Source organism: Euleptes europaea, chromosome 12 (assembly GCF_029931775.1).
Source record: "Euleptes europaea isolate rEulEur1 chromosome 12, rEulEur1.hap1, whole genome shotgun sequence".
NCBI classification, from domain to species: Eukaryota; Metazoa; Chordata; class Lepidosauria; order Squamata; family Sphaerodactylidae; genus Euleptes; species Euleptes europaea.
In genome coordinates, this window is record NC_079323.1 from 38,632,300 (window position 1) to 38,657,049 (window position 24,750).

The 24,750-nt window shown below is 44.4% G+C and overlaps 1 protein-coding gene across 2 annotated transcripts; it reads left to right on the forward strand.

Moving 5' to 3' along the window:
* The first annotated feature begins 4,819 nt into the window (after positions 1–4,819).
* TAGLN3 (transgelin 3) lies at positions 4,820–23,031 on the forward strand. 2 transcript variants are annotated; one of them, XM_056858380.1, is made up of 5 exons: positions 4,820–5,076; positions 5,415–5,596; positions 6,716–6,890; positions 19,353–19,455; positions 22,889–23,031. In XM_056858380.1, the coding sequence occupies exons 2-5, from the start codon at positions 5,417–5,419 to the stop codon at positions 23,028–23,030; spliced, it is 600 nt and encodes a 199-aa protein (XP_056714358.1). In that variant the 5' UTR covers positions 4,820–5,076; positions 5,415–5,416; the 3' UTR covers position 23,031. The 2 variants fall into 2 exon arrangements, with proteins under 2 accessions (XP_056714358.1, XP_056714357.1); XM_056858379.1 differs by having other exon boundaries at positions 4,821–5,084.
* Positions 23,032–24,750: the final 1,719 nt, after the last annotated feature.

The window sequence follows — 24,750 nt, forward strand, 5'->3', positions numbered from 1 at the left end:
GATGGATGCTTATTTGCTTTTCTGTTGTACAGCCAAGGTATGCATTGGAAGAAACCTCAGTGTCCTTCGTTCTGGTTTTCTGATTTCTACTGGGTGATCACATTAGAGCTACTTATTCAAAAATTTTAATGTCTTCCATGAAGATATGAAATGTGGCTCCTTGAACCAAATTATGCTTAGGAGGAGTTTGAGGGCTAAAGCAAGCTTTGCTTCTTCTCTTATCTCCTTTGTAACTTGTGTGTACAATTCAGATGCTGCCTGAGACGCTTCAATAAATGCACCCAGGTGTGGTAGTAAAGAAATGGTTTTAGAAGTAACAGTTGACTTACATAGCCGTAGCATGAGTTCTGAAAAATAAATGTTTTTACATAGTTATAATTTGAACATAAAGCAAAGATAACGATTCACTTTTTTTTTTCTTCTGTAACTACATTAAACAACTTGTACTCATTAAAAAGATTCTGAAGTATTCGTTTCCTGGTACACAGTTATTCTGTTACTATCCAAACATAGGAATTTAAAAGTTCAACTATACAGCATCACATTCGTTTAAAAACCAGTGTGACTGGGCTGGGGCAGGGGGTGTCAGAAAGGCTTAAAATAATGTGGAGTTTTGAAGAATCGGATAGAAATGTTTCTTCCCCGTATTCCCAGAATGCAGGGCTGCTCAGTGAAGTTAATAGGTGGTAAGATTCAGGGCCAGGCAGAGGAAGTACTTTGTATGATGGATAATTAAATATGGAAATTCACTGCCACATAATGCAAAGGTGGCAAGCCACTCAAGAGGCTTTAAAAGGAGGCTGGACACATTGGTGGCAGATAAGGCTTCCCAGCATCTGTTAATGAAATGATTGTGGGCAGACACAACGCTTAAAATCAGTTGCACAGCAGTATGAGGACAGAAGGAGCAGACTTATTCTGTTTGCTGGAGTCATCGAAGTACAGTGAACCATTAGTGGGAACACATTAAATCAGCAGTTTTCAGACTTGATCCATTCCTAAGTTTCCTGTATCTTGCAGGACCCATTTGCAGAGTGACGCTACTTTCTCCCCTCCCCGACTGAACCTGCAAGAACCTATCACGTGCTTACCTATCCCACGCTTGGCCAGGGCTGACCACTGTACTTTTATCCCGTCCTGAAGTACTCTTAGCGGCATAGTGGTTCTTCCCTCTCTGTTTTCAATCCATTTCAATACCTTTATTGGCATCCCTTCGAGCAATCAAACGGAGTGTAACCTAGCCACTGTACATCATTTCACCTCGCCTCTTAATTACGGCACCAAGAAATTTAGCCCCTCTCTGTTTTATCCTGTACTGTTTTATTGCAATGAGGTAGGTTGGGAAGGCCGAGAGAGTGCCTAGAGTTCTCAACGGAGTTCTCCACCCTGGGTGCCTGGCTGGGTCTTGTCTACCAATGCTGTGATCCAGGAGGTGATTGTACTAGGCTATGGTGCATCTTCTCTTAGGCAGCCAGCACGGATCGATCCTGTACAATGGTGCTTGTGTGGAAGGCTGAGCCATTCCGAGGGAATAAACAGGAGTCAAAGTGGTGGTGCTGCCTTCTCTTTTCCTGCCATTGTGCTAAGCAGGCCCACGCCTTCATTGTTCCCCTCTGAGTGAAAGGTTGTAAGCCATCCTGCACTACTTCCCCCAATATATTGTATTTTTTGGTAACCCCCAATATAAGGACCACGGTGTTGAAGACTTAACAAACTTGCTGTGGTTTAGGTGTTTGCGCCAGATGTCATTTTGTGAGAGGTGTGAGATTTTGCTGCAGAAGATAGGTGTACGGACCCACGGAAGAAGGGTATTTAGGGCAAAAGGTGTAGTGAGGTGACTAAGGCCCAGCTGCCGAAAAGATAATGGTGCACTAGGTGGCTGAGCAGAGATGAAAATGCAGTCAGAATAGATGTGAAGCCCAGTGGTTGTTGCTGGACATAGCCTGGATGAGTCCTTCAAAAACCAAAACAGCCCTGGAAATGTCCCTGCCTCCTCTCCCTACCTTTTACGGACAGAAACAAAGGCTTGAATGCTGGCAATAATGTGGTTGCTGAAGCATCTACTTTACATGCAGCCTAGCATCTCCCAGTTTTAGTGTTAATGGGGATCTAATACCCTTCTGTTGCCATGCTATAGGGTTAAAACCACTACAAATTAAAATACTGTTTTGTTTTGTTTGGGGGGTGTTGGTATTATGGACCATATGCATCAAATACATGCATATTTCAGAATTATACATACGTGCTGTACTCCCCCTTACATGCAACATGCTTAAGGCAATGGTTAAATAAATAGGCTTGCTCAGGTACTTCATTTGTCTAGCTGCAGCTGTGTACAATAGGATGAGTTCTAGGAAAGCTGGATTATAGAACAAAGTATTTTGGCCTTTAAAAAAACCCAGTACATAATACCAAGAGCCTGCAGTCAAATGAGGTCACCTATTGAATATTTCATGTATTCAAGCACAGAAGATGCTGAGAATTATATAAATTCTGGTGCTCATGACTCCAGAACTTGGCAGAGGAGAGAATCCACAGAGAGGAGGTTCGGTTGTACAAAGCCAAAGATATCTGATGTGCAAAGCATTTCACTGCTACTTACTTAGTGTGGATAACTGTATGCACATTTTAATGAAAAGATGCCTTTAAGACTGGGCTTTTGGCTTTGTCATGGGGAGCATTCCTCAGGAAAAAGGGAACATGCTAACCATGCTTGTGTGACAATTATGCTGCTGGACTATACCACTTCAGAATGCAAGTGGGGATATGAATGCTTTATTTTTAAAGAAAAGCTCCCCCTGTTCAATCAGGATACTTACATGAACCTGGAGGAAACATTTTACATAACAAAATAAAAATCTGCTTGGATAGCACTTGTAATTTTCAGAGCAAACCTGAAGGGGCCCCCGAAAGGGGATTGGAGGCTTGACCCCTGTCCTGGCATCAGTGCTACCTGCCCCGGCTAAATTGGCATTAATGCTGGTGCAGGGCCACTGATGCCAGCACCGGGGAGCCACACAGCAGCACCCCACATGGGCACTGGTTAGGGTTGCCAGGTCCCTCTTTGCCACCGGCGGGAGGTTTTGGGGGTGAAGCCTGAGGAGGGCGGGGTTTGGGGAGGTTAGTGACTTCAATGCCATAGAGTCCAATTGGCAAAGTGGCTGTTTTCTCCAGGTGAACTGATCTCTGTTGGCTGGAGATCCGTTGTAATAGCAGGAGATCTCCAGCTACTACCTGGGGCTTGGCAACCCTGGTGCAGGTGCATTCGGGGCATTCCCGAGAGCAGGACTTACTTTTGTCAGCTCCCTGAAGCCTTTCATCCCAGGAATGCCCCCTTTTTTGCCAGTGCAAACTTGCTCCTGCAAAAAGGGAGGTATAGCCCTGTGAAACTCAATGGAGGAATTTCATGGGGTTTTCTTAAAATTTCATTTTTGGCTTGCTGCACCAAGGCGGCAAGCCGCTCAGGAGGCAGCGCAGCTGTGCCATCCCCAGGCTTGCCCCAACTACCCCCCACCAGATTGCTCCGTAAGAGTCCCTTGTCCTCCTCAGGATGTGCCAGCAGTGCAGCCAGTGGCAAAGGAGGGCCCTATATAATTATCCATGGAGATATGAAGACCACTGAAGAAGTGACCATCCTCATGTCCTATGCCAGCCTAGTTCAGTGGTTGGCATATCAGACTAGGATCTGGGAGAACCAGGTTCTAATCCATACACTTCCATAAAAGTTTGCTGGGGTCACCATAAATCAGTTGGGACTTGACGGTATGTACATATATATCTTAGGTTGGGTTGCCAACCTCCAGGTAGTAGCTGGAGATCTCCTACTATTACAACTGATCTCCAGCCGATACAGATCAGTTCACCTGACGAAAATAGCCACTTTGGCAGTTGGACTATATGTAGGGTTGCCAGGTCCCTCTTCGCAACTGGTGGGAGGTTTTGGGGCGGAGCCGAAGGAGGGTGGGGTTGAAGAGGGGAGGGACTTCCATACCATAGAGTCCAATTGCCAAAGCAGCCATTTTCTCCAGGTGAACTGATCTCTATCGGCTGGAGATCAGTTGTAATAGCAGGAGATTCCAGCTAGAACCTGGGGGTTGGCAACCCTACTTGGTGGGTGACCTTGGGCCAGCCACATACACTCACTCTGCCTAACCTACCTCACAGAGTTGTTGTAAGGAGAAAACGAACGAGAGGAGAAGATGCAAGGCGTTCTTGGTCCCCAATGGAGAGAAAAATAGTATATAGATGTTATTGTTATTGATATTTATTACGGTCAATGACCAGCACAGGTAAACAGTATATAGATGAAGTAAATAAATATGCAATAAAGATCTCCATCTCATGCCCAGCTCAGCATTTGCTAAGGACAGTGACTAAGAATTTGAAATATGCTGTTGAGCTCTGCCACACAGGTCTAGTGCTTGGGAATTTGAGGAAATAAATCTTATCCAAACGTCACGATGTTCCTTAAAAAAAAATCAAATCTGTGTTTCCATTCTGTTAAAATTCTCCTTGTCATCTTGTTTGAGAACAAAGTCTGCAAAGCCCTCAAAAACAGCATTGCTTACAGATGCCCAGATCCAGATTCCCCCCCTCTCCCCATATCTTGGTTTTAAAGAAAGATGGACCGCAGCTGTTCATCCTGAGAGCGTTCTAAATTGCCATCTTCCCGGGCACTATGACAACGGCTGCAGCATAAGAACAGAAGCGCAGTCTGAGGGTCCAGGATTGACAGCAGCGGAAAGCGTGTGCAGAGGAGCAGCCTGCAGCAGAGTGTGCGATGAATAGGACTCCCTCGCTGGCTGTGACAGGGGTAGGAGGGCCTCTTTCCCGGCTCTTAGCAACGCCCCTGCTTTGACCCTCCTCATCTGTGGGGAAAAAATCAAATCAAATCAATACACCCTCCTTCAAATCACGATGCTTCTGCAGCAGCAGTACCGAGAGCAGCAGCACGTTGCAGCAGCCTTGATCTCGTCTTAAATTTTAGCCAACCTTCCTGGCTTCGATGGTCCCTGCATTTCCAGACCTCGATCACTGCTGAGAGAAGCTCACTGCGTCACTGAAAGGATATCTTAAGTCCTCCTGTATAGTCTTTTTTTCCGGTTCTTTAAACCCCCCAAAAATTATACTTCTGGATTTGCAATGTTAACCTGAAATGCTTACATCTCTTCCTAGCAACTGTAGGAACATCGCTTCCAACTTCTGCTAAGCGTTGAGGGGTTTATATATAAACTTAAAAATCTTTGGCATCACGTTAAAAGAAATAATCCTGAGTTGTTGTTGTTTTTTACGCTTGCGACATTTTTGAAAGCTTTTGGGGGCGCTTTAGAATCTTTTTTTCCCAGAGTGTTCTGAATAGATGCTGCATAATGTGCTCCTTACAAATTAAATCAAGTGGTTTTTCTTCTTCCTAGAGATGGCCAACAGGGGACCAAGCTATGGTTTAAGCCGAGAAGTCCAGGAGAAGATTGAACAGAAGTATGACCCCGAATTGGAAAGTCGGTTGGTGGACTGGATTATTGTACAGTGTGGTGAAAATACAGAGCAGCCCCCTCCTGGAAGGCAACATTTTCAGAAATGGCTAATGGATGGAACAGTAAGTAACATCTGATGTTCCAAATGTTTCAAATAGTAATATTTGTATACAATAACACTTGGTCCTTAACTTTCCCCCCTCTTTATTTACACTGGGTAAAGCTAATCAATTAACTCAAGTACTGTACTCCTAAACACATCCCTTGGAAGCAAGAAATATTAGCCCATTCACTTCAGTGGACTTAGAATGGTCCTACATGGATCCTACATAAGATTGCATGGTAAATTATATTTTCAGGAATGGGATATAAACTCAAATTATGCTGCATTGTTGTGAATTTACTCATTCGGTTTTTAGGAATGGGATATAAACTCAAATTATGCTGTATTATTGTGAATTTATTCGTTCGGTTTCTTAACCCTGTATCTCTTATGAGGACTCCAAGCAGACAACAGTTAAAACGTTTAAAACTATGATGTATCATGATCTGGAGATCTTCACAAGAGCAGCAAACATATGCTTCCAGAGACAGATGGATGATTATGTAATATGGTAACTACAGATTACCATTTCTCTGACAATTAGGGCAGATTTTCTTTCAAAAAAAAAACTAAGCTTTTTAATACCAGGCTTATCTTTTTTTGAAACCAATTAATGATATTTATTTAAAAAAAAACATAAGAAAATTGTGCGTGTAATATAGTCCTGATCCAATTTTGGAGACAACAACCATTATAAAGACTTTAAATCATAGTTCATCTGTTTGCCAAATAAGTACCACGATGCAAAGAGTATTCCATTGTGTTTTTTTAAAACAGCAAACCAAGTGATAGTACTTAAGTTGAACTTAGACTAATTTTTGCTCTCCCATGCAACTGTCAATTCTTATGTAACCTTTAGCAAATGATTTGATTTTCTAAGCTCAAGTGCATCCATGCATGTTTTGTCCAGCTGTGGATACAAAAGCTCGGGCTGGGAGTTTTTAACAGGCTTGCTGGAATTATTCTCAATTATATACATTTCTGTTTTTTTATTGTTTTAATTAAAAATTTACTGCTACTAGCGGCATCCGAGTGCCCACTGAGCATAAATTAAAGAACATACATTTGGTCTTCTGTCAACTGGAACTAATTGATTGTTTTTCCCCTTTCAATTCTGCTTCTACCTTCAATGTTCCAGCTGCTGTGCAAGTTAATAAACAGTTTACATCCGAGGGGAAAAGAACCCATTCCAAAGATCTCAGAATCAAAGATGGCTTTCAAACAAATGGAGCAAATTTCTCAGTTCTTGAAAGCTGCAGAAATTTACGGAGTAAGAACAACAGATATTTTCCAGACGGTGGATTTATGGGAAGGTACACCTCTTTGTATATATGAGCCGTCACTGATGTGACAGTTGCATTCTTTGTCTTACGCTACACAGATGGGTGTTAATCATGCATTTCTCTAAGGGGAAAAATTCCCTAATGTCATTATCTTTTTCTCTTGTTTGCCTTGCCTCACTACCATGTTTTTCTAAGTGATTTGTTATCTTCTGTGAAGTATTTTAATTCCCCCCCCCAGTACTTAATAGAATATTTTGTGCTAATTCATGATTAAATTTGATCAGTTTGACAGGAATACACAAAAACCAAGAAGATGGCTGCTGTTGTCTAAATAATTGCTTTGGCATAAACAGCAAAATGTGATAATATGAAAAGTCTGTTTCCAAGGGCTAATGGTTTCTCCTGCGCTCAAGTGGGGCCAATTTGTGCCCATAGTTGGGGAAGGAAAAAAAGGGAATCCATGCACCGATGTCTCCTTTCCTTCTGGGTTGAGTGCCATCTCTATTTGGCCTTATTCCACCTTTTGGGCCTGCATCACAGTTTGATGGTCATAGGATTTCCTGGTTGGGGAGGATACCCTTGGTCCACCTTGGGCTTTTAAAAAGAGGAGTGAGACTTGTGTTCATGTTGTTTTTACACTGCTTTATGTTACTGTTTGTTGTCACAACTGATGCTTTGCTTTGGGTAGGAACTCACCTGTGTCATGCTTAGGTAGGGTTGCCAACCTCCAGGTAGTAGCTGGACATCTCCTGCTGTGACAACTGATCTCCAGCCGATAGAGATCAGTTCACCTGGAGAAAACGGCTGCTTTGGCAATTGGACTCTATGGCATTGAAGTCCCTCCCCAAACCCTGCCCTCCTCAGGCTCCACCTTGAAAACCTCCTGCCGGTTGCAAAGAAGGACCTGGCAGCCCTATGTTTAGGGTTGCCAACCTCCAGGTGGTGGCTGGCGATCTCCAGCTATTACAACTGATCTCCAGCCAACAGAGATCAGGTCACCTGGAGAAAATGGCCACTTTGGAAGGTGGACTCTCTGGCATTGAAGTCCCTCCCCTCCCCAAACCCTGCCCTCCTCAGGCTCCGCCCCCAAAAATCTCCAGATGTATCCCAACCTGGAGCTGGCTACTCTAGTCATTCTTCTGTTGCCAGTTATTCCTCCAACACATGCAGCAGATAAACTGGGGTGGTGTGCAGGCTGCCCTGCAGCTGTTGGGTTCGGCAGATTATGCCTACGTTTCTGCCACTGTACAACATAACGACTGGAAAGATGGTCATTGTGGCCTGCTTATTTGCACAGTTCTCTGTGTTGGCTCCCTTATTTCTTCTACCATTTCAAAAGTGGGCACCAAAATGTGATGTCATTTTAAGGACAAGTAGCCCTGTTCAACTAATGGCTTCCATCTGTGTATCCATTCCTACGCCCTTGTAAAATTTTGTGTTTGTAGAAAACTTTTTTGCTAACCTTCTGCCAGTGTTCACAAGCCTATTTCTAGCAAAACCTATAGGCAACCATAATTAGATGTTGGAACCTTAGCTTATTTAGACTTTAAACCGTCCTAATGGATCCTGTTAGGAGCCCCGTGGCGCAGAGTGGTAAGCTGCAGTACTGCAGTCCAAGCTCTGTTCACGACCTGAGTTCGATCCCAACGGAGGTTGGTTTCAGGTAGCCGGCTCAAGGTTGACTCAGCCTGCCATCCTTCTGAGGTCGGTAAAATGAGGACCCAGCTTGCTGGGGGTTAAGGGAAGATGGCTGGGGAAGGCACTGGCAAATCACCCTGTAAACAAAGTCTGCCTAGTAAAAGTCGGGATTAGGGCTGTCGATTCGGTTCGGCCCGAACCGAAAAACAGCCGAATTTCCCCTGATTCGGCGGTTTTTAGTTCGGGACGAACTGAACTCAAAAATGGCGGGAAAAGGGGGAGCCGAATTCAGCGAGTTCGGGAGTTCACGAATAAATTCGGCAAATTCAGGGCTCAGCAGCATAACCGTCAGTAAGCAGCATTCTCCCCCGGCCAATCAGTGGCCAAGCTGGGTCTTCTTCTGGCCAATCAGTCAGGATTGAGTACTGGAGGAATCAGCTGCTGTGCAGCCTGGCCAGGGAGAGAAAGAGAGAGAAATCTTCGTGGGGGGGGGGTGCGTGTGCACATTCGCTCCTTTCCGTGGCTGCAGGGGGCGCATTTTTGGGGGTAGAGACCCCAAACTCTCAGCAGAGCTTTAGACGAGCCTTCTTAAGAGACCCCACAATTTTTGTAAACATTGGGTCAGGGGGTCCCGAGATATGGGCTCCACCCCTTTTCCCTCCCCCTTTTTCCATTTCCATGGCTGCAGGGAGTGCTTTTTGGGGGGTGCAATTCCCAAACTTTCAGCATAGCTTCAGACAAGACTTCTTAAGAGACCCCACAAGTTTTGTAAAGATGGGTTCAGTGGGGGCAGAAATATGGGCTCCCACCTTTTCTCTTTCCGTGGCTGCAGGGGGCGCATTTTTGGGGGTGCAGCCCCCAAACATTCAGCATAGCTTCAGACGAGCCTTCTAAAGAGACCCCCCAAGTTTTGTAAACATTGGGTCAGGGGGTCCTGAGATATGGGCTCCATCCCTTTTCCCTCCCCCTTTTCCATTTCCGTGGCTGCAGGGGGTGCTTTTTTGGGGGTGCAGCCACCAAACTTTCAGCATAGCTTCAGATGAGCCTTCTTAAGAAACCTCCCAAGTTTTGTAAAGATGGGTTCAGTGGGGGCAGAAATATGGGCTCCCCCCTTTTCTCTTTCCGTGGCTGCAGGGGGCGCATTTTGGGGGTGCAGCCCCCAAACATTCAGCATAGCTTCAGACGAGCCTTCTTAAGAGATCCCCCAAGTTTTGTAAACGTTGGGTCAGGGGGTCCCGAGATATGGGCTTTCCCTTTTTCCCTATTGGGATGAATGGATCACCCGATCCTGTATGCATCTCCAGAGCAGCAAATCCAAGGCAAAACCTCCCGTGCTTAAATAGAATCGTATTGGATTACCCAGTCCTCCCAGCCCCTCCTGATGGAACAGAAGACAGCCACAGTAAGACCCCTTTGGGGGCTTTAATCTATAATTTTTCTCCTGTGTGTGTGTGTGTGTGGGGGAAAGCAGAGTCTGTGTGTGTGTGGGGAGGGAGCAGTTTCTGTGGGTGGGTGGGGGGAAGCCAAAGGGGGCTTTCGCCCGTTCTGCCTGGGGTGTGTGTGCCCCCTTGAGTCTCTCTCTCCCTGGTTTGAGGGGGGGGCTTCAGTTGTGTGTCCTCAGGTTTTCCCTCATTCATAAGATCGGTTAGGTCTATTTTGATGCTTGCTCAAAACTGGTTTTCAAATGGTGACTTAAAGAATGCATTTGCCTGGTCCCGACTCAAGTCTGATGCAAAAGGGGAAATTCCACCCCCTCCTGCTCATTATGCATAGCTAGCTGCCTCTGTCCCTTTCCATGGTTTGCAAACTCCCAGGTGTCAGGTGTTGCTTTGCATGGTTGCAAACGTGTTGCTTTGCATGGTTGTGTTGCTTTGCAGTTGTGTTGCTTTGCAAACTTCTTCGCACCTGCCCCGCCCTTGCTCCCCGCAGCTCAGCTGTTTGTCGGGGCTGGGAGCTTTGTGCGTGGGTGCTCAGAGCTGCACATTAAGGGTGGGGGACCCCTTTCAGGGCCCATATCTCAGCCCCCCCTGACCCAATCTTTACAAAACTTGGGGGGTCTTGCAAGAAGGGTCCTTTGAAGCTCTGCTGAAAGTTTGGGACCTCTACCCCAAAAAATGCCCCCCCTGGAGCCGTGGAAAGGCGCAGTTGTGTTTTTAATGGCTTTATTCGGCCGAATTTTTTTCCCGAACTTTGAATTCGCGCCAGATTGCACGGACCCAAAACGGGGGAGTTCAGACTTCGGCATATCCCGAATCCAGAAGGGCCGAATTCGGCCAAATCCGAACTATACCGAATTTTTTTTCAACAGCTCTAGTCGGGATGTGACGTCACCCCATGGGTCAGGAATGACCTGGTGCTTGCACAGGGGACCTTTACCTTTAATGGATCCTGTATGTGAATGCTGTACTTAATGTTGGGAAAAACCTGGGGATTTTGAGGTTGGAGCCTGAGGAGGGCAGGATTTGGAGAGGAGAGGGACTTCAATGCCACAGAGTCCAACTGCCAAAGCGGCCATTTTCTCCAGGCAAAATGATCTCGGTCGCCTGGAGATTAGTTGTAATAGCAGAAGATCTCCAGTCACTACCTGTAGGTTGTTATAAATATATCAAGAAAGTGTAACAAGACACAGCTTGTATACAAAATACAATTATATACGAAATACAAAAGTACAAAAATACAAAATGTCCACGGAATATGATCCTTTTAGTTCACAGTGTGAACCTGGTAAAGGTGCCTGCAAGACTATCCACTTTGTTTGCTATGTAGCATTAATTCTTGGACATAAAGAGCTGCTGTAGAGTTCCCTTGACCTGTATCAAGAGTGTAGGAATACAGGGATCCGGTAATCTTCCTGTTTCGATGATTACCGGTAATCTTCCTCAGAATAGGCTATATATTAAGGGAACATAGCATAAGGACTACTATGTAACATGTAGTCTGCCAAAGAAAAATTTTTAACACCAGAAGATTTTTAACACAAATTATTTTATCATATTAAGTATATTTTAAACATTTTTAGATATAAAAAGTTCATTTGACAACAGTGTTATTGTATATTAGTATATATTTAAAAGATAATACTAACACGTGGACTGCTCAGTGGCTAGTTAACACGTCAGAATGAGAGAAGTTCTCTAATACAATTTTGTGGAGGGACTAGAAATAGCATTGAAGTACAGTAACAGCTGAAGGTGCTTATTGGATGTTAATTACCAGTAGGGGTAAGTTAAAGGAATAATACCTAAATAAAACAAGATAAGTCCCAAGATGTATTTAATCCTTTGGGGTATTAAGACTGAAAAATATGGACAAACTTCGCTTCCTGCTGGAGGAGTAGTCTGTCAACATCAACCTGATTATATCTATGTTTTTCATACCTCCAAATGACAAAAAAGTCATATCTCCAAATTTTACATCTCCAGTTAATTTTTCCAGCTCAACCCAAAACACCTACTTGTTTGTAGAACATTTCCTAGCAAAGTGTATGTAGTGCGATGTATGTTTATATATTGCAATGGTCAGGCTGTTTTACCTAACTGTTGCACCATGGGTAGTGAGAATGTATCCAACATACTCCTGTGACTACACATTGCAGGGAAGTATCAATAGTGGTGGGCTAACAGTCTTCCACAAGCTCATCTGCCATTACAGATCTCCTCAATGAGTAACCTATGATAAGCTTTCAAGGATTCCCAGGGTTGTTGAGATAGACGATGAAAACCATTGATCTAAAGCATTCACTTCCCCAACAGATTCATGCCCAGTTGCCCAATTGCCTTCAATACATTTTGTCAATTTGCTGCTCTGCAGTATTTCCACCTTGTCCATATATTTCTGAAATAAGGAATATCCATTTATTTCTACATCTGTGTTGTGATACAGAATGAAACACATTCCATGAAGGACATCTATCATGCTTCTAGAGACATCTGGTAACCCTGAATGGAAGCCAAAATATCCACATTGGAAATGGCAACTGTCAAAATACAGGCCTTCTTTCAACATCTTATGGATGGGCCACTTAGCTCTGTTCCTGGCATTATGAGTTAACAGGAATAGAGCTAAGTGGCCCATCCATAAGAGGTTATTTAAGTCCAGTATGTTTTGAGGGTTCACAATGCCTATCCAATAAATTATCACATTATAATTCAGAAAATCATAGCCAAACTGGACATGGTAGGGGAATCCACATATTTATTCACGAGTCTATTTGTTCATGTATATAGTAGGGGTTGGTAGTGTATTTTTCAATTAAAATGGTGCCATCAGGTAAGGAACACTGAACTCAGCCCCATTCCCCTCGTCCTTACGATCAGTGCAAACCTAAACAGAGTTAACTTTTCTAAGCCCATTGCCTTCAATGAACTTGGAAGGGTGTAACTCTGCTTAACATTGCACTGAATGTTTTAGTTTGAAGCATTTTTCTCCCAGCCTGTCTCCACCACCGTCAGTCAAGCTAGATGAAAAATGCCTAAAACAACAGAGTGCGAATAGCTAAGAAGGGACGGAGGAAAGGATTCGTTTTCTTCATCTTCATGCTCCATTTTCTGTTAAAAATAGACAGCAACCCTGCTTATACAGGAATAGGCAGACACGTAAATAAATATAAACAGATATCTCCCTGCAACATTTACCTTGGTCATCAGGGAGTGGTAAAGGATAGAAATTGTACGTGGCCTTGTTCTGTAGTTTAGGAAGAATCCTTGTCCACCTTCCAAAGCAGCCATTTTCTCCAGGTGAACTGATCTCTGATGGCTGGAGATCAGCTATAAAAGCGGAAGATCTCCAGCCACTGCCTGGAGGTTTGCAATCCTATTCTTTGTGGCTGCTTTTTAAAGATAATGTGAGGATGTCCAAATGCAGATTCTCCTACTTAACTTGATGTGTGGCCATTTGGTTTGAATGGGGCTATGGCTCAGTGGTAAAGTATCTGCTTCACCAAGTTCAGTCCCCAGCATCTGCAGTTAAAAGGATCAGGTAGTGAGTGATGTGAAAGGCCTCTGTTTAAGATGCTGGAGATATGCTGCCAATCAGAGCAGACAATACTACCCTCTGATAGACCAATAGTATTACTTAGTGTAAGGCAGCTGTATGGGTATGGTGAAATGCTGAACTGAGGGAAGAAGGAATTGAGAATAAAACTGCTGATATCATACTGCCCTTGTACAAATCTATGGTGAGACCACACGTGGAATACTGTGTACAATTCTTGTCACCACACCTAAAAAAGGATATTACAGAGATTGAGAAGGTGCAGAAAAGAGCAACCAAAATGATTAGAGGACTAGAGCAACTGCCCTATGAGGAGCGGTTAAAACGCTTAGGGCTGTTTAGCTTGGAAAGAAGGCAGCTGAGGGGAGACATGATAGAGGTCTATAAAATTATGCATGGTTTGGAGAGAGTGGACAGGGAGACGTTTTTCTCCCTCTCCCATAATACTAGAACACGGGGCCATCTGCTGAAGCTGGAGGGTGACAGATTAAAAACAGATCAAAGGAAGTATTTCTTCACACAATGCATAGTTAAATTGTGGAACTCCCTGCCCCAAAATGTGGTGATGGCTGCCAACTTGGAAGGCTTTAAGAGGGGAGTGGACATGTTCATGGAGGAAAGGGGTATTCATGGCTACTAGTTAAAATGGATACTAGTCATGATGCATACCTATTATCTCCAGGATCAGAGGAGCATGCCTATTATCTTAGGTGCTGTGGAACACAGGCAGGATGGTGCTGCTGCAGCCGTCTTGTTTGTGGGCTTCTTAGAGGCACCTGGTTGGCCACTGTGTGAACAGACTGCTGGACTTGATGGGCCTTGGTCTGATCCAGCAGGGCTTTTCTTATGTTCTTATGTTCTTAACAGAAAAGAGCAAGAGTCCAGTAGCACCTTAAAGACTTACAAAATATCTGGCAGGGTATGAGCTTTGGTGAGCCACAGCTTACTTCTTCAGATACCCGAGGAAAGAATAAACATTCAGGGTATTTTGTATTTCAGTTGGTATTCTTTCTTGTTTGGTTTTCTGAAAACAAGTCTGCAGCATCTTTCATTTTCAAAATACTCTACTGGTACAATCCTATTTGGACAATCAGCCAGACGATATGGTGTCTCACTTTATCTTTAATTTGGTTTCCTGTGTTGGCCTTTCCCCTCCCTTCACCATTATGTAGGGTCAAATTACACAATCATTTTAATCCACTGCATGGTGAATTATTTCAAATACCCTGTACTGAATAGTTATGAACATCTTTCAGAAAAGTAGCCACATTAAGGCCCATTTCACGCATGACATTTTTCTCACACCCCACTAATCTCCATGTAGAGGAAAAGCATGTGTGCAGCAGCTGTCTAATCTGTGTAGTTGAGTCAGAATAAACTCTTGCAGCCCACCACAAAACAAAAACTAGCTCCTATAGCCCATGCAAGCCCTCTTCCTTATTTGTGATTATTTTCTATTCTTATTTTTGCCCAGTGTTCAGTTTAGTATCTTCCTCACTCTTCCTGTCTAATTTTGCGTTTTAAATTAGACTGTCAGCCTGTGGGCTTGTTCGTTCACTTATCTTCATGTCTTGTACAGTTTAGTCACTTTTGCAGATATTCAATTATGATGGGCATGGAGGAGCGAGAGAGTTCTAGCCAAAGGCTTCATGCCTCAGCAGGTGTGAAACAACCTCTCCTTCCTCACGAAAATAATGTCTGCTTTGCCCCCATGGAGCGGTTGAGGCAGGAGATGAATCAGTAATCCTCAGGGAAACAAGAAATGCTGCTCAATAACTGCTCCATGGAGGAAAAGAACAAGCAGAAATAGCAGATGTTTGATATACCGATTCACTTTCATTTGATTAGGAGTTTTGAGTTTGTGGATTGGAATGAAGCAAACAACACTGATAGCCATTTTCAACTGTCAGAGATGGTTGTGCTGTGCTGTATGTTATATAAAAGAGGTGGGAAACTAGAGTTAGGAATTATCTTTGCCTGTTACCTTGACCAGCAAGTCTCCAGCACAGACAGGACTGGGCCCAATTTACCCAGTATAAGGAAGATGCTTATATTAGATTGCATGACCTGGATGGTGATGGCTTTGTCAATAATAGGGAGAAGGCCAAGGTCATCCATAATATGTTGAAGGACCCCACTTAGGAAAATAAGAATTCATTTTAACACCGTGTTTGGCATTTCTAGAGTACTTTTACAGTGCAGTCCTAAACCCATCGAAAAGAAGTGTAGCTCTGCTTGGGATTGTACTGGTAGAACAGTTAAAACGCTTAGGGCTGTTTCAGATTGGAAAGAAGGTGGTTAAGGGGAGACATGATAGAGGTCTATAAAATTATGCATGGTTTGGAGAGGGTGGACAGGGAGAAGCTTTTCTCCCTCTCTCATAATACTAGAATGCGGGGTCATCTGCTGAAGCTGGAGGGTGACAGATTCAAAACTGATAAAAGGAAGTATTTCTTCACATAGCACATAGTTAAACTGTGGAACTCCCTGCCCCAGGATGTGGTGATGGCTGCCAACTTGGAAGGCTTTAAGAGGGGAGTGGACATGTTCATGATGGATAGGGCTATCCATGGCTACTAGTCAATGATGCATACCTAATCTCTTTAAGATCAGAGGAGCATGCATATAATATTAGGTGCTGTGGAACACAGGCAGGATGCTTCTGCAGTCGTCTTGTTTGTGGGCTTTCTAGAGGCACCTGGTTGGCTCCTGGACTTGATGGGCCTTGGTCTGATCCAGCACGGTTTTTCTTGTGTACTTATTTTGATTTTGAGATTGTTGCACTGTTTATTAGTGTACTTGAAGTAATCTTTCTCCCAGCCGGAAAAATAGCAAATGTAAGGTGTGGTCTGAAGTCAGGAAAACAGCATCAGGGAAAAGAGACAAATTACCGTGTTCTCTTCCCCATGTCATATATCTGACCTATATTAACCCCTAGTGGAAGCTATGTAGCTATAAAAATGCTTGTGAATGCCAATCAGAGATCTAGTGTTCTTCCTATTTTGACTCTAAACCTAACTATACATTACATTTTTCCCAGGTCCACGTATTGTATTGCTCATCAGGGACACCTAGTTTACCTCCTCAATGCATGTGGAGCCCCTAGGGCTGCCAAATCCCTCTTTGCCACCAGTGGGAGATTTGGGGGGGGGGGGGAAGCCTGAGGAGGGCGGGGTTTGGGGAGGAACTTCCAGGCCATAGCAGCTATTTTCTCCAGGTGAACTGGTCTCTATCGGCTGGAGATCAGTTATAATAGCAGGAGATCTCTAGCTAGTACCTGGAGGTTGGCAACCCTAGGAGCCCCCAGTGGGGCAAATAGCTCCCTGGGATCATTTCAGGTTGGCAGAACTGCACAGGGAAGAAGACATAAGCAACCTCTCCCTGTGCACCATGGTCCCAATCCAAATCAGGACTGTCGATTTCAGGTTCCTAGCATGGAACCAGGAGTACTTTGACAGCTTTGCATAGATTAGCATTTGTATTGTGGTAGCTAATAAAAATACCTTGCTATTTAGGAAACAAAGGGGAACAAGGAAATAATGGAGAACCATTATAAACTGATGTTATAGATAGCACAAAGGAGCATGCAGTCTTAGAGGTAGTGGAAGAATGTTTATTGGGCCTGAAGCAGGAGGCAGGGAACTTTTGCAACAGTCCTTTATGACCCAAAGACCAGGGATCACTGAAGAGTGTAACAATGGGCAGTCATGGACCTGCGTAATTTTAATTGACTTATCTCTTTACCTGTTTTCTCCCTGCGGGTTATGCTGGTTGCTTTATGCCCAGTTATTATGGTGATTTCCACTGCTAGTTTAACTGGTTGCTGTTTCAAAATTTTGAGGCTATATTTTATTGCTGATGGTTTGAATGCTTTTGTTTATATATATACAAATATTTCAAATAAGACAATAGGCGATACAGAAGGGTTGCTAGCTCCAGGTTGAGAAAAACCTGGAGGTTTTGGGGGTGGAGCCTGAGGAAGGTGGGGTTTGGAGAGGAGAGGGACTTCAATAGCATATAATTGTGAGGGGCTGTGGCTCAGTGGTAGAGCTTCATACAGTATGTGGCATACAGAAGGTCCTACATTCAATCCCCGGCATCTCCAGTTAAAGGGACTAGGCAGGTATTTGTATTGTGTATTTGTATTCTGTTGCCCCAGAAGGTCGGACCAGAACCAATGGGTTGAAATTAAATCAAAAGAGTTTCTGTCTAGACATTAAGAAGAATTTTCTAACAGTTAGAGCGGTTCCTCAGTGTAACAGGCTTTCTCGGGAGGTGGTAAGCACTCCTTCCCTGGAGGTTTATAAGCAGAAGCTAGATGGCCATCTGTCAGCAATGCTGATTCTATGACCTTAGGCAGATCATGAGAGGGAGGGCATCTTGGCCATCTTCTGGACATGGAGTAGGAGTCACTGGGTGTGTGTGTGGGAGGTAGTTGTGAATTTCCTGCATTGTGCAGTGGGTTGGACTAGATGACCCTTGTGGTCTCTTCCAACTCTATGATTCTAGGTAGGTGACGTGAAAGACCCCTGCCTGAGGCCCTGGAGAGCCGCTGCCGATCTGAGTAGACAGTACTGACTTTGATGGACCAAGGGTCTGATTCAGTATAAGGCAGGTTCATATGTTCATAATTTCTTCAGGGAACTGTTCTCTGTCACCTGGAGATCTTTTGTAACAGTGGGAGATCTCCAGCTACCACCTGAATGTTGGCAACCCTAAGATACAGGCAGGGGGCTTTCATGCCTGCCACCTGTGTTGGTCTGGCCCTTTAAGGAGACACATTTTGTCTCCGATGCCAGCTTGAGGATGGGCCATCCAGCCCACATTTGGCCTCTTGCAGAGGCTGGTCCCCACTGTGAGGGACAGGCTTGCCCTACTGGGCAGGTGTGTCTACAGAGTTGGACTTATAAGAGGCCAGCAAGAGAAGGGGAAGCTAAACTCTGTCATTTCAGGAGGGCCTAGAGAAAGAGAAGTGGCAGCCTAGGATGAGTGAAAAACTCTGAGGCCACCTGAAGGCCTGAGGCTAGAGCATGGTGCTGAAGGGCACGCTGGCCCAGATCCCCAAAGCTGAGGCCCTAGCCCCACAAAACAGGATATACAATTTTAAACAAAATGATTACAATTGGGAACCGATTTCAATGGAGAGAGCCAAGAGCAAGGAGATGTGGCAAACATAGGGTTGCCAACCTCCAGGTACTAGCTGGAGATCTGCTATTACAACTTATCTCCAGTTAATAGAGATTAGTTCACCTGGAGATAGGGCTGCCAACCTCCAGGTACTAGCTGGAGATCTACTGCTATTACAACTGATCTCCAGCCGATAGAGATCAGTTCACCTGGAGAAAATGGCCACTTTGGCAATTGGACTCTATGGCATTGAAGTCCCTCCCCTCCCCAAACCCTGCCTTCCTCAGGCTCCACCCTAAAAACCTCCTGCCGGTTGCAAAGGGGGACCTGGCAACCCTACCTGGAGAAAATGGCCACTCTGCCAATTGGATTCAATGGCATTGAAGTCTCTCCCCTCCCCAAACCATGCCTTCCTCAGGTTCCGCCCCAAAAACCTCCCGTCGGTGGCAAAGAGGGACCTGGCAACCCTAGGCAAACAGCTCAGTTTCCCAAATGCCCTGACACTGTCTGCTTCGCCAGCTTCAGGGGCACCATGTGACTCCGGGAAAACAATGGAGTGCTTTGCCAGGTTGAGGTGGGAAATGTGGCTGTGGGCTAAGAGCTTCCTGATGTTGCACTTCAAGATACAGAAAATAAAGAAGTGAAAAGCTTTGGGATTAAATTGACATTCACAGTACTGCTGAATATAGAACTGAATAATTTAAAAGTCAACAATGTATTTTTATACATTTGCAGGAAAAGACATGGCGGCTGTGCAAAGAACTTTACTGGCTTTGGGCAGTGAGGCTGTAACGAGGGATGATGGATGTTATAGAGGGGATCCATCCTGGTTTCACAGGTAAGGATCATACCTTTCCATTCCCTGATAACAGTTTTAGGACACATGTTAAAGATGTTATTTTAAAGAAATTGGTTTCAACCTTATGGCACAAAGTGGATTTAGGACATTTTGCCAGGAATATTTTCAGATATTGTCTAAGTGTCCTAGATGCTCTATTTAAAACAGATTTAATGAGATGCAGTGGTTTGTTTCTAGATATTTTCAAGATTAAAATGGGGAAAACCCCAAATCAATCTATTTTGAAAACATTTGGTGTAATTATTTTTGTTTTTACATATGTGAAACACTCACCTTAACAAAAAGCATTAAAAAGATTTGTACCACATGTTTAGTTACTCTTCTACCTCCTTTAGTATCACCTATGGTTACCATTTGCTCCATGGCAGTGGGCAATCTCCTACCCCCCTCTCACCTTATCCTTGATCACTTGAGGAGCAGGGGAAAAAATGGGGGAAAGGTGTGGTCAATAGTGCCACTCTAGAAATTTACCCAATCTCTGTAATAAAGACAATAGAGATTGAGGAGAATCCTAGAACATTACCCAGACATCCATCAACCCTTCCCCCAGAAGTGATGTCACATCCTCCAAACTACTCTCAGAATTTTCCAATCACTGTTGGAAAGACCATAATGATTGTGGAAATTCTTAGAGCATCACCTGGAAATGCTATAACATTGCCCTGAAACTCCACTGACTCCAGGCTCTGCCCCCCAAACCTCCCAGCATTTGCTGATGAAGGGCTGGCATCACTAGTATCATCCTGATTTCCTGTAGCACATCCTGAGCCTGTATGCCTTTATGACTAGACTCTTAATACCAACCAGTGTGTTCATTTATCATTTAAACTATAGTGGTAAGCATCAATCTTGAGGACAAATCAGTTGTCTGAACTGGGAGAGAATAACTATGAACCAAAGTGAGTTTGCTAGCTACTTAGATCCCACAGAGTTTTTTTTCTTTTTTGCCAGAGTCACAGCTTATGGTGACCCTACAGGGTTTTCAAGGCAAACGACGTGCGGAGGTGGTTTGCCGTTGCCTGCTTCCTCATCAAGATTCTGGTATTCCTTGGAGGTCTCCCATCCAAATGGGCTGAGCATGTGTGACGGGCCCAAGGTCACCCAGCAAGCTTCCAGGGTGCGAGTGGGGATTTGAACCTGGGATTCCCAAGTCTGACACCTTAACCACTATACCATGCTGGCTCTCCTAGAGTTATTTACAGCACTCTATATCTCATGTGAAAAAGATTCTAAGCAATGGGAAGATTTATCATTTTGTTCTTCTCTAAACGTTTTAAGCTGAGTGAAAACTTTACAGATGTGGGCATGAATATTTCCTGGGCTTGTTTCAAAGGGCCTTTCAAAGTATGTGCCCTCTGCACTTAAGCTTTTGCATATTAATGTCAATTTCTTTTTAGTGGAGAACAGGAAATGAGAAGGGAAAATCAGTGACAGAGCACATGTTTTCATGCAGAGGTTTCCAGGTTACCTTCCTGGTGCTGCCTTCTTCTTCTTCTTTTGCCATTCAGGCAAGCAGCAAACTGAAGGCTATTGTGGCCACTGTTTATTAAGGAAATTGTGCTGGAGATCCAATCATGGTTTTTCTAGCACCTTGCCTGTTTTGACCCATATTCCACTATGATTTCAAAGTTTCAAGAGGTTAAGGATTTTTATGACAAGATGAAGTTTTTCAAAGGATGAGAAAAATGTTGGAAATTGGCATATGTGACCGGAAGCCACTAAATGGTACCAGCAGGCTTTGTGATGTGGTTAAGAGTGGTGGTTTGGAGTGGTGGACTCTGATCTGGAGAACCGGGTTTGATTCCCCACTCATCCACCTGAGCGGTGGAGGCTAATTCAGTGAACTGGATTTGTTTCCCCACTCCTGCACACGAAGCCAGCTGGGTGACCTTGGACTTGTCACACTCTCTCAGCCTCACCTACCTCACAGGGTGTCTGTTGTGGGGAGGGGAAGGGAAGGAGATTGTAAGCTGGTTTGATTCTCCCTTAAGTGATAAAGTTGGCATATAAAAACCAACTCTTCTTCTTCTCTTCTGCCATTGGCTCAAAATAAAGCAGCAGCCACTAGCCATCAAATGGCCTCCTTTATAATCCTTTGGATTCAGAGCCATCTCTTTACAGAGCCTACACATTTCAAAACCTTTCTTTGCAACCGTTAAACCTAAGGAAGTATCCTCTCTACCCACACTGAATGAAAATGAGAAAAGATCCAGAGTGCTGTGGCAGGCTTTGGGGTCTGTGGACACGAATGGAAAACTGGAAATTCAAGTGATGAAACTATTTTCTTAGGCAAAATCCAACAAGCCATTTACATTCATCTAGGATTCTTCAAAGAAGCCTTGTATCCAACACAGTTATTGTATGTGTTGATTTTAAAAGCAGAGCCCCTCCACAATGGGATACTCTGTTATCTGACTGGAATACATTGTCTCTAAAGAATACAAACCCTGGAATAAGAGGAATATAGCTCAATTTTTTGTGCTGGTTATTTTATGATGGTAAAAGATCAGTTTCTAGAACAATGGTGTTCAGTCTTGCACATTCTCGTCTTAATCTAGCAGATCATTTGGGCAGCCATTTAAGTGTTTTGCTGGATGGTAGCCAGACTACATAAGACCTCAGCCCCTGGAAAAGCTTTCTATCGATTTGACTATAATAAAAGAGCATTTCTCCCTCTATTTTGTGGGTCTGTCTAATGTATCAACAATAGCATTCCAAGGTGATCTGATATTCTGATCTTTTGAATGGGTGGGAACCATTCCTGAAAGAGATCAGAACATTACTGAATTGCCGGGGAAGTTTTACTTGTCCTTGCATTCGGGTAATGGGGAATAACCATGAGCATAGAACTACAAATGGTCAAGTTACAGCATAGTACTTATGTATTTGCATAACAGGCCAATTTCCCTCCAAATTCACCAGATTATCAGGGTGAGGGGAGCACATAGCCTGAAAATGGTCAGGAATCTTTTTGTGACTAAAAGAGGTATTTTGCTTTATTTAATTTTTATATCATTTTAGTTGCTTGTACAAATGTGCTGAGCACTCAAAGCAATACAGAAAGATTTTAAGTAATAATATACACGTTACCTGTATGAGAGTCAGCGTGCTGTAGTGGCTAAGAACAGTGGTTTGGAGCAGTGGACTCTGATCTGGAGAACCAGGTTTGATTCCCCACTCCTCCACATAAGTGGCAGACTCTAGTCTGGTGAACCGGGTTGGTTTCCCCACTCCTCCACATGAAGCCAGCTGGGTGACCTCGGGCTAGTAGTCACACTCTCTCAGACTCACCAACCTCACACGGTGTCTGTTGTGGGGAGGGTAATGGAAGGTGATTGTAAGCCAGGTTGATTCTTCCTTAAGTGGTAGAGAAAGTCAGCATATAAAAACCAACTCTTCTTCTTCTTTACAGGAAAGCACAGAAGTACCGGCGAGGGTTTTCAGAAGAGCAACTTCGTCAAGGACAAAATGTCATTGGCCTGCAAATGGGGAGCAACAAGGGAGCCTCTCAATCTGGGATGACAGGATATGGCATGCCAAGACAGATCATATAACTCAGTCCTCACGCGCACACAAGGCACACAACAGCATGGCCTGACTGGGAAAAATTAGCTAGTTACCGTTCATGCTAAACTCTGCTTCTAAATTTCACCATTTGAGATTTTTGGATATATTTTTTCAGCTGCAACCTTTTGGTCTCAAATGTGGATCTGTGTGTTTGTTGTGTGCCAGTTCACACAGCACACTGGTGCCACACGATGTTCAGTTTTGAACTATGCAAATACACTGATTTTCTGTATTTATTTGCAATTTGTTACCTTCTGTATATGTGTCTGATTGGACTTGCTTTTGTCTCCTTGATTATCTTGTTCTCCACTCTAATTATGATATCTGTTCTTCTAAAAATAAAAAATCAATTTAAAAAGAGCCACAAAGGTGTATTCTGTACACAACCCTTGCTGAGAAGCAAGCATACTCTGAATAAGTTGTTCTGTAAGGGAAAATTGAATAAGAAGAACACACCTCACCAGACTTGATAGAGGATTTAGTCCATTCATTGCCACCTATCCACAAAGAACAAGCAAGAGTATAATGTTAAAAGATTTAAATCAGGTGAATTGTATCAGCAAAAAATCATATTTAAATAAGAGTCCACTCAATGCCAACCATAAACACACATGACCAAATGAAGCTGCCTTATACCGAATCAGACCCTTGGTCCATCGAAGTCAGTATTGTCTACTCCAGGGGTCGGCAAAGTGTGGCTCCCGAGTCGCAAGTGGCTCTTTGGGCCCCTGAGTGCGGCTCTTCCCACGTGGGGGCGCGCAGGTCACGAATGTCGGTCGAGACGGGGGGTGGGGGGGAACGAGACGAATACCAGCATGGCAGTACCAAAAGGGGGCGGGAGAGAGTCTACACAGGAGGCTCTCGCATGACAAAAGAGCGACAACGTGCTGCTGATGCTGGTGGGCCTGCTGTGGGGAGACAGTCTGTGCAGGAGGAACTCGTGTGATGAAGCAGCGACCGCATGCCGCTGATGCTGGCAGGCCTTCTGTGGGGATTGGGGTTTTTTAAAGCAGCGGAGGGAGCGGCCGCCGTGTCAATATTTGTACGGTAAGCCCAAGTTTTCTTTTGGGATTGGGAGGGGTTGTGACGGAGCATCCCAGCCTCTAATTCGCATTGCGCCAAAGGACGCGCGTTGCCCGGACGAGGAAGCTCTGCGCGGCTCCTTTCTCTCCACTCTTGAGGCTGCCTGCAGCCCGGAGGGGAGGGGGAGGCAGAGAGCGAGCTGCCCCGGCGGCCGCCACCTCCCCTTTTCCTGCCGCGCGGGCCCTCCTTCCTCCCGGGCTGGCAAGGGGAGCGCCAGGGTGCGGCGCTCCCTTCAGTGTAGAGGGGGGCTTGCCAATGATGGAGGGGCCTAAGCCCCGAAGCGCCCTCCCTGGCCCCTCGGCCAGTTCACAGCACAAGTGGTCTGCTTTGAAAGACCTGGAGAAGGAAGACATGTTGATTTTTAACACCTGGAATAGTATTCTTGACTCATATGATCAGTTGAAAAAACTAGCGTTTGCTGTTCTTTCCCTTTTCAGTTCTACATATTCATGCGAGCAAGCTTTTTCAAGCATGAACCTTATCAAGAGTAAATTGAGAAGTCGTCTGATTGATGAGAACCTGGAATTGTGCCTAAAATTAAAAACAATAACATACAAACCTGACTTACCCAAACTTTCCAAGGAGATGCAAGGCCATTGTTCACATTAAGTGTTTGTCAGTCAT